At 43.9% G+C, this 10,754-nt stretch overlaps 1 protein-coding gene across 1 annotated transcript in view; it reads left to right on the top strand.

Moving 5' to 3' along the window:
- The first annotated feature begins 3,765 nt into the window (after positions 1–3,765).
- NDRG1 (N-myc downstream regulated 1) overlaps positions 3,766–10,754 on the top strand; it is a 39,917-nt gene continuing 32,928 nt past the window's right edge. Inside the window, exon 1 of the mRNA XM_032133860.1 lies at positions 3,766–3,861. Coding sequence (XP_031989751.1) covers positions 3,794–3,861 — 68 coding nt within the window. The 5' untranslated portion in view covers positions 3,766–3,793. The remainder of the gene's footprint in view (positions 3,862–10,754) is intronic.

Raw genomic sequence — 10,754 nt, 5'->3', positions numbered from 1 at the left:
AAAAAATCCACTTCCTTTGCAAATGGCAGGAAGTTCCTAATGCAAGACCAAATAAATGACTCACCCCCCATCTATGCTTTTGCTGAAGTAGCTAAACCTGCCAAAAGCAGTTTCCAAACTGGAAATAAGTACTTAAGTGGGGATATGAATAATACCAGGCAAATCTCTGACAAAGGCATGTGAATCTTCAGTCTGTGGTGTTATTTATTTATATTTTTAATTGAGGTCAATGCCTTTGGTTCAAAGCTGCATTGAATAATTTTTGGAAGGACAACTGATCTGTATGGCTACATGTCAGCATCATCGAAGGATCCAAAGACAACAACAAAAGGCTATAGTAGAATAAAATTCCCAGTGGATAGGGTGTGATATTTGATGGGTCACACAGGGAATTCTTTTAACATGAACCAGCAAACATCAAGTATATTTTTCATAAAACATGTAGCTTAATCCAAAATTATCCCTCCTGTATTGTTAGCGAGAACAAGGGAACACCCAGTTTCTTTTGCAGTGACTAATAATATTACCACTGCTTAAATGTAAGCAGTGTGCAGAGATTTTCTAAACAAATGCATAATATTTTTTGCAAAATATAACGCTGTGCTCCCACTTTATTTAACTCTTTTTTCCTTCTTTGCTGCTGCAGCACAACCACTGAAATTTCCTGAGTTAATGCTGGCATGGCAAGAAATATAATGTCAAGGGAAAGCGGAATAGTCTCATAATTAAAACCTGTTTCCATAGCATTGAAATGGATGGAATTGATACCCTTTGGTGGACTTTGGATCAGGTCTCTACTCTGGTGGTTCTTCATTTGCAACACCCTCTTTTCCCTGGAGCCTTGTTAGCATTGATTAGTTAATGGCTTTAAAGTGCTACTTAAATGCTGAAATATTGTTACTGCCAGATACTGGAACGCAGAGGCAGGTTTCGGCTGAGCACATATGATTAGACTTTCACTAGAATGGAATTATGGCCTTTCACTCCTTGGGTGTGCCCTGATACCTACAGCAACCCAATTTAGTAAAATAAAATAAAGAACTTGTTTTTTTTACTCTTAAATAACTTGAAGACCTGTGCTGTGACCTCAAGTGAAAGCCACCAGCAGCACTGGAGAGGTTTCAGGTTCATTTGCACAGCCTGTTTGCTGGTATGGGAATGGAGATCTGCGTCAGGGAAGCCACCCCTCCAGAGATGCTCTTCTCAAAAGGACAACTGCATGCCAGCTGCTCAGAGCTGGTTTATTAAATGAAATAATATTTACAGTAGAAGTACCCATCAGGATTTCAGAGGGCCCACGTGGGTGGCAGCTTGTATTGTCTCTCCAGCAAAGCAGTTCCTAAAGTACACACGTCTGTACACGTACAGCTCCTGCTACAGGAGCCACTCAGCTGCTGTGGGAATGCAGTGAGAGCAGTCCTGCAGCCCAGCACGGCCTGAAAACTCACTGAGGCTGTGCTGTTGCATTGTCAGCAGTGGCACTGGCAAATTAAGCCTGGAAATTCCTGTTTTCCCAACCTGTCTTCTCAGCAGACTTTTTCAAGCAGAGGGGAGTGATGTTCCCCAAGCTTTCAGCTGTGCTCCTTTCTGGCACAGATCAGAATTTGGATCTCTGAGCACAAACTTTATCAGTTACATCTTCACACAGTAAAATACTTCCTAACTTGGATTTTTAGAATTACTTCATTTTCTTTCGCAATCCACCAATCTCTCAAAAGTGACTGTTAATCACTGTGTTATTCTCAGCCATAACTAGCAAAATAGCTGACAAGAGTGCATGACCTAGTGAAGGTGCTGTTTGGATGCACAGATTACCAGGCTTTCCAAGCAACTACTCCTTGGGACTTCTACCTACATGTCTTCAGCATTTTTGAGGGTCCAACACTGCTTGTGATCTAAATAACAAACAAACTGCAAAGGCCAAAGCAAAAGAAAACGCTTCATTTCAGTTCTCCAGTCCATTCCAGACTCAGTACTTGTTTTTTAACTGCAAAAGTCTGCACCTAGTGCACAGAGAACAGTTCATTCCATCTGAATCTCTGAAGTTTTCAGCCCCTTCCCCAAAAAGCAGCCAAGCACAGCAGATTGAAAACCTGCTTGAGGATGGGCCAAATCATACAATTCAGACACTGCCCCAGATCTGTTTTCTGAAGGACTGAATGTTTCTGAGCTAGGATATTGTTTCATGATGAGATGAAGGAACGATTAATCTATTGGAAAATTAGTCAAGCTCATGTTCTCATTCTAGCATTTGCACTCGTTCCATAACTTCAGTACACTGAGCTAGACAGATCTTCCATAACAAACACAGCACGCCATTGACCTGATGACATAATTTTGAAGATATGACTTCAAAATAGGCTCAGTTGCAAATTAAATTATTTGTGATGGTTTCATTGGTTTCCCGGAATCACAGTTTAAACTGATTATGAAAAAGATTAGGCCTTTTATCATTCAAAAAACAAAGAAAGCACATACAGAACAGTGCTGTCTTAGGATGACAAATGCTTCTCTTGCGTTGTTCAGAAATATTTTTCATCCTTGCAGACATTAACTAATCAAAGAGAAGAAAACAAGATAAGAAATTTCCTTTATTCTACACTTGGTAATACTTCAGAGTTATTGTTGCACAACATGATGTCCCATAATTTTGTGGTGAAAAAGGAACCAGACTTCCAGGGTTCCATTTCCAAAGGCAGCAGTTTCTGACTCAGCGGCAGAAGCTGACTTAGGAGGAGAGAAGCTAAGATGCATTTGAACAGCAGCAAGCTTTTGTAGACTAGACTTAGTAAGCTTGTTATATAGCTGAGAAAACAGAGGCTGAGAGTTTAACAGAGTTTCAGAGTCTGAGGAATTTCTTATTTCCTCTTCAGGCCACTGAACGAGGGGGAATGACAGTATGCTGTGGATTTCATCTGTTTGGGTCACTGTAACATGCCATAAAAGTGAAGTTGTTAAGTGAAATCACACACTTGGGGGATGAGTGTTTTACAGAAAAGTCACAGAAAAAGCAGCTCAGGCCGTGGCAGTTTAACATCTGCCTGTTGGTGGATGGCTACACACAGAACTGTGTATAGAGATACTCTTTGCTCAGCAGGCGAGGGCCTCTTTTTGGAATAAATGATTAGCTGCGCTTCTTGTCAAAGGGTTGTTCGCTGGGAAACTCACCCAGCACTTGCAGCACCCGCTGCACCCTCTGAACTTCACCAGAAATGTGCAAAGGCATTATTTCCCTCCTGCAATTACAGTTCCTTCCTAGAGGTTATTTTAATGCGTGAGCATAAGATTTTGCAACTCTGGTAAACGGACTTTATACCTATATAGAAGTATTTCCGCAGGACTTTGACCACCTGTGCCAGGACCCCGCGTCGCCATCCTCGGCTCAGCCTTTCCCAAGGCTGCTGCTCCTTCGGTCCTTGGGCAAGCCCTTGCACACATTCCCTTCTCCTCGCCAACCTGTGTGAAGCCCCGGCTACCCGGGGACCCGGGGCGCGGGTCTCCGCCACTGGCTGCTCTGCAGCCTGCCCGGGAATGCGATGTCAGCGCTGAGCCCCCTCCGCCTGGACTGCGCGGCCAGGGAGGAGGGGGGACCCGGGCTTGCGGGTGGGCGTCGGGGCTCCCTGCTGATACCCAGCGGCCCCGCGGGGCCGCGCACACGGGCTCAGCCGCCGCGAAGGCCCGCGGCCGCCGGGGCGAGCGCAGAACCGGGCGAGCGCAGAACCGGGCGGGCGGAGCCCACGGCGGGCGGCGGCGGCAGCACCGCCCGGCGGGCGGGGCAGGGCAGGGGCTATAAATGCACCCCGCGGCCGCGGAGGGCGGTCGGAGTGCGGGGCGGCAGTGGCGACAGCGGGAGTACGGCAAGTAAGAGAGTTATGTCTGTCTTTCTGTCCACCTTCCTATCCATCTGTCCGTCTTTCTACCCACTTACCCATCCGTCTTTCTGTCCATCCATTCACCCACCCCCGCGGACTTCGCAGTCCCCTCGAGTGTGCATCCTTGCATCACTCTCCTCCTTTTTCTTAAAACTAAATCCCTTTCCCCTCGCCCCGAGCAGGTCTTTGCCAGGTGCTGGGGGAACGGGTGGCTTTCAGCCGCTTGCAGGGGGCAGCGCACGGCGCGCCCCGAGCCGGACCCTGGCCCTTCCCGGGAGCGGGGGCGGCTGCGGGATGCTGCTGCCAAGGTCTAGGCTCCCGGGTAGCAGCGGGGTGGGATGGGCTGGGTTAGAAAACAGCTGTGGAGCCAAGGCACATACTTTCTCTACGGAAGTTGACCACTGGTGATTGCTTGTGTTTCTCTGCTCTCGCAGCTCTGTACTGGGTTTGGAGCGCAGGACAGCCTTGATCGGTGTCCGGCCAGTTCTTTCAGTGGGGTTGTTGTCATCGTGTGTGACGATAGGCACAGTTCGCCACCCGTGCTTCCAGGCACTGCTCGGCTCAGAGCACTTGAGGGGAATGTTTGCAGTGGAGGCGCAGCCACGCACTGGGCTTGATGGAATAAGGGCTTTCACTTCTGCTAAGGAGGAGGTTTTGGTTAATGCTTTTCATCATGGTACAGTTTTCCTATGAAACACTTGCAAGCTGGCATTGGTCACTGCATGACCCACTATTACACAAAGATCATAGTGCCCTATTTAGCACCCCATCCCCAGAACAGGACTTCAGATAGAAGTATTTATCACCTTATTTTATTTTGATGATTTTCGTTCTCCTATTTAAATATGAACTGTATTTTGAACCTAGAAAATGCAATTGTAATGACATGGAAGAGGTCAAAGACAACCTGAAGCTTTCTGTTCAGGTTCTCTTCATGGTGTTTTGACTATTTTGGTTTCCTCTGGCTTTTTATCAGCATTTTTGTGTGTTTGCAAGTGTGCCAAAGATACACAGCTGCTGCAAAACTCACTGTTGAGGGCAAGCAATGGAAATAACCTGTAAAGAGGACCTATCAAGTGCTTCAGGTAAACATCTGAGAAACCTGCCTTGCTGTTCTTAGCCTTGGCTGTTACAGGCACAATTTACATCAAAACTTCAGCCGGTGGGATTAACCTGTGCACTTTGAACTTGGCTCTGGGAATGTGTTTGTTTTTTGATTTTGGAGGACTTTTTGTGGGGTTTTTTTCCTGTTGTTGGGTTTTTGGTCTTTTTAGTATTTTTTTTTTGTGGATTTTTTTTGTTGCTTGTTTTAATTTTGTGCTCTTTTAACCAGAATCTAATGTAGTTTGACATAGAATAACTGGGGTTTTATCACAAGTACTTGAGTAAACAGCAGGCAGCTAATGCTGCATGATGTTCTGTGCACAGCAAGAATTTAATGACTTTGGATGAAATGGTAAAACTCGGAGTAGATGCAGCAAAAATAGTGATTCTTAAAGGCTTGTACATTTCCCAGGGTACTAATGAGCCCCGTGCCCTCAAAGAAGAGTAACTCATGAATGTGTTCAGGAGGAACATGGAAACACGGAGGCAGTGAAAGCACGTTGTAATGCAGTAATGAGAGACTCCTTGGGGTCTGTTTTCTATACCTAATATTTTTCAGTAAAAACTGAACAGATGCAGTGGCATAATGCTTTGGGAACCTGGAGGCCTCAGCTTCTGAATATGCAGCAGATAACTGAATGGGCTTGATTTCAACTTTGAAAACTTTTGAACAAGATTTTCTACAATTACTGAACCAAGAGATCATAGAATGGTTTTGATTGAAACATTATCTAGTTCAAGCCCCCTGCCATGGACAGGGGCACCTTCAAGTAGTCCAGGTTGCTCAAAGTCCCATCCAACTTGGCCCTGAACACTTTCAGGGATGAAGAATCCACAGCTTCTCTGGGCAACCTGTGCCAGGGCCTCAGCACCCTCACAATGAAGAATTTCTTTCCAATATCTGAAATAGACCTTCTTTCAGTTTAAAGCCATTCCCCTTGTCCTGTCATTACATGCTCTTTTAAAAAGATGAGCTCTTCCCCTGAGAATGGGCACACTGTGAAATGACTGACCTTGAACCAGGCTGGGGAAGAAAGGTGTAGAAGGTCTTGAAAAACTAGGGTTTTAATTTTTTTCCCTTAGAAAGAAGGGTTTGTGTACTTATTTCCTGCATTCATTGACCTCTTTACCAGCGTGACAGCAAGATAGAGATGTCAAAGCATCAGGTGTCCAGAGAATCAGGCAATAGCCAAAGAAGTGTCACCCTCTGCTGAGGGAGGACTGCCACATGTGCTGCCTGTGTTTTGGAACCAGCACTTGGGCTACCAGAAAACAAGCTCCTAAAGTTTTCTGTTTGTGCCTTGCACAATGGCTTTTTTTATTCTTGCCAAAATAAAAAAGAACACTAAAACTGTGTGACAGATCATCTGGGTAGATTGCATGAATACTCACTAAAACCAGCAGGATTCCCCTACTGTCTTTCCTCCAGTAGGAGGTACTCTGCTCTTTGAATATTCCTTTTTGGACTATGACAATTACATGGGGAGATTACAGGGCACCTTTTGGAACACTTTGGCAAGGGAACTTGGTCCTTAGAATAGTTTTAAGGCAATTAAGTAATTTGCTCTTGTAGTTCAGGTGGGATTAGCAGTGAAGTGTTGGAAGAAAAATTATTTGGTTCAGATTTTTAAACCTAAGCGATCAATTTCTTTGACTGAAGTGCAACATACATCTTCTCATGACCAGCTTAAGAGATTTTGACAACCTTCTAGCTTCCCACAAAAAATTCTGTTTTTTCACTTAACCTCATTAGAGCACAAAACATAGAGCATATATGTAATGAGACATTTCCTGCTGTTATTGTCTCAAAATAGACAAAGAATAAAAGAAAATATACAGAAGGGGTAAAGCTGGCTTGAAAATCTTCAGAATGAACACAAGCAGAAACTGCAAAACTCTCAAAAATAATAGAAACTCTAATTGTGGCGGATCAGCAGTGTTTACATCATGTGCACAGCTGGAAGCTTAAGGCAGCAGAAGCCTGTTTGCTGTCAGGGAGAGCACAGCCTGGGGAAGCAATGGCCTGGATCAGTTCAGTCACAGCAATATGCAACAAGAGTGGCTTTCTCTGACTGCTCTGGTTTGATTGCTCTGAAGGAAAACCTTCCAAAATACAAGAGATGTAACTGCTTGGCATTAACAAGGATGACATGCTAGTTCTGGAGATGAAGTATGATTTCCAGCTGACTTTTTACATCTAACTTTCATGTTGAGTCACAGCACCTGGAAATACAGATGTACAGAAGAACCCACCTCATTCTGTCACTGTTTCCTACATGGATGGCATTGCACATAGAGACTGCCCTTGGCTTCAGCTTTAGGTGTGCCTTTGAATGTTCACCTAAAGCAGAATGGTGTTGTCCTGCCTCTGTGGAGAATTTCCCTGGACAGTTAGGTGGGGGCTGATCTCCAGTGTCAGTAGCTCATCATAAAATCATTAAGGGCTTGTGTTGGAAGGGTCCTTAAAGATCACATAGTTCCAACCCCTCTGCCATGGGCAGCGATGCTACCCACTAGATCAGGCTGCTCAGGTCCAGGAGCAGCTCTGCCCTCTACTCCAAAAGCTCTGTCCCAAAAGTTCTAGGTAAATTACTTGCTGCTACTGGAAAGTTAAGGGAAGTATTCTGCAACTGTTTCAAAGACTAAGAGTAAGGCAATCCCATTTTCAGGTTCAGTGGCGTGTGTTCTTATGGATGACTAAAATCTGGGTTAGACATCTTGGAAATCAATGGCTGTGAATATAATGGCTATTGAACTTGGTGTTTCTCTCATAGGTGGCAGCTTTTTTCCCCTATCTGTGTCACTTCCAGAGCCCTGGGTGACTTCAGTGAGGGACAGCTAGTGGGAGGTAATCCCTACTGCTAATTTCCTTTGGCTGTGGTTTTTAAGCAGCAGTAAGGAGCTATTCAGAGCTTTGCTTGAATATGTGTTCACATATCATTAAATTGTTATTATGACATCATTAAACTCAGTACTGAGAGTCCATGTGAATTAGTACCATTATCTGATGTTTAATCCAGAACAGCAAGTGTGGAGTACAGAAAAAAGTAAAGCCTGGAATTATCAAAGTGTCAGACTTGAATGTACAAATGTTGTATGATGAGGGCGATGAGTTCAGTTTTACTTTTCTCTCAGGGCTGCTGCAGGTTCAGGCCTGTTTTGTTTCCCAGCTGGCATGAGAGTGTTGCCTTTGGATAATGCCCAGAAGTTTGTCGTCAGAGGGGGTGTTCTCCATGCAGAGGTGCTCTGTTGTGTGCTTGCTGATGCACAGCTGGACTGCCTGTGCTGAAGAAATTTTCCACAGCTGTATCTCTTTGTACTAAGCAGGATGTGTGTCAGTTTTGCTGCTCTTATTTTGTGTGGCTGATCACGTTTCCTATGTTTCTTTAGGGTTTGAGGCTGCTTCCTTTCAGTTAGTTGTCAAAATTTTAATATATCTTTTTCATCCGTCAAGTTTTTTCTCTTGGTAGCTGGAAGTTGGTCAATATAGATCTTCCTTTTCAAGACCTGTTTTTAAAACTGGGTATTCACTACTTTTCCAAGCCTTCAACTGGCTGCTTCCTGCCTGACCTAAGTATAGCTTCAAAAGTATAGCTTTTTCAGCTTATTTTCTACCATGGATGTGTAGGGCCTGTCTGCTAGACCTGTACAGATGATGCAGAAATTAATGGAAACACCAAACATTAGGACTTAATGTAGCATGAAAACTGAATTCATGGCAAAACAAATCTTTCCATTTGCTTTCAGCCATCCCTGGCGTTTGGTTTTGTGCATGTGATTTTTCTGTCCTTGCCATTTCACTACTCTTACAACCTGACTTTAAGAAATTTTGAATTTTAGGAAGCACAAACTAAGTAATGAGGATCTTAAACTGTAATGCCCTCATGAAGACTCTGTAGGTGGAGGCAGTGGTACTCAAAGCAAAGAAGTAGTAATATATTTTTATGTATAGACTGGTGTGTTTACTGGTAGGCATAAGGTGTAATGGAAAAGCAATCAGCAAAGTAGGATGCAACTTTCAAAGGAACTTTTATTTGTGAACACCATAAACAGACATCCAGATGGGAAATGCACTGTTAAAGGAAGGAAGGATTGCTCTTGCTGGGGGGTTTTAGGTTGCTTCCTTCAGGTAGCTTGTGTGCAGCTTGTCAGACTAATGATGTCATTTTCCTGCTCCCATAGTTCTGGAGTGCTCTAAACATGCATTCCATGTACTAAAACATATCCCTGCTAAATTTTAAGATGTGTTTGTGTCCTTGGACAAAGCTGTGGCATTCTGGGCTATGGGACTAATTATGCAGCAGAAGCACTGCAGAATTTTATGATGACCTTTAATATTAATCTTTCCTAGATGATTCAGTTCAAGAGCATCACTTTTTTTTTTCCATGTGAAACACTGTGAATTTTATGAAGTTTTATATAAAATCCCAAAGCTATATAAAAGCTTGAACATGTAGAACTCCAACCCCTCTTGTAAACACAGCCTGGAAAATGATAACAAAGTTCTCTGCCTGTAATAGGCACTAACCTGGAGTGTAGATGGGTAAGGCTTTTAAATAAGTCAGCTGAGGATGGTGAATTGCCTTTTGCCCACTTTGAAGGATTTTGGAAGGGCTTGTTTTGAGAAGAAAGGAGTATTCTGGTACTGGATGGTTCTGGTTTAGACATCCCCTCACCAGTGCCACCTGTTGTGGTACAGGTTGTGTGCTCAGCCCTTGGGAAGATCATATTGTATCTTTGGGTGCTGAGGCTTGCAGGCAGTGGAAGGCTTTTGCCCAGATGCAGTCCCAAGTAATTCAGCATGTGAAAATGCTTAAATTTGGGTAATTTTATAAAGGGACTTGCTTGGGAAGAATGAAAGATGTCTCTTAACACAATGGCCATTTGTGCAAAGTTTGAGTTCACATTAAGCTCTAGAAGGCTAAAGTTCATCCTAGAAAAGGGAACTGGCCATGCATGGGAACAGAATAATATCCATAAATTATACTTTTCTCCTCAACAAACAAATAAAAACCTTCATGCACTCATCATGGAAAACTTCAGCCCAGACATTTTGGCAGGGCTTAGAAAGAGAACTTGTAATAGTAATGACCAAGCAATTTTAATAGGTGGTAGAACAAGTCTTCTATGTACTCAGAAATTGAAACCCATATAGTACGACCTCATGAATAAATGTAAATTAAGAAACATCATCAACCTTAGCTGTGATGCTTTGTAACTCAAGTCCTCATCATTGCAACATCAATGTGAAAATGCAAAACACATAAAAAGAATCCACTATATACTTGCAAGGGTGCAACCTAGAGAACCAGACAACATTCCTCATCTCTGAGTATACCGTGAGCCTCTCCCTTCTGGAATAATCTCGGTGTTTTTGCCTCTAACTTTGACAGAACCACCCACTTGTTGAAGCGGCTGCAGCTGAGCAGCAGCTATGGACTATTAAAGCATGGCAGATTGAGAATAGGAGGGGGCAGGGAGCTTGTCCTGACACTGGTGAGCTGCAGGAACAATAGCTTGTTTCTTGTCTGTTTAGAACATAATCTTTGTGGCAGAAGCCATCTCTTCCATGTTATGAAATGCCTAATCCATCTCTGCCCCCTTGTAACATCTCTGTTGTTTCCTCTGCCCCCAAAGCCCAGCCCAACACCCCAGTGCCCAGCAGGTGCCAGGTCCTGTATCAGTGCATCACCTTTAATCTGTGTTTCAGACCTTTGTGCATGGTCAGTGGGAGGATGGAGGGGAGGGTGCTGGGGCAGTGGAAGGAGACAGGTTGGC

Source organism: Corvus moneduloides, chromosome 1 (assembly GCF_009650955.1).
Source record: "Corvus moneduloides isolate bCorMon1 chromosome 1, bCorMon1.pri, whole genome shotgun sequence".
NCBI classification, from domain to species: domain Eukaryota; kingdom Metazoa; phylum Chordata; class Aves; order Passeriformes; family Corvidae; genus Corvus; species Corvus moneduloides.
This window is presented reverse-complemented; position numbering and strand designations above follow the sequence as displayed.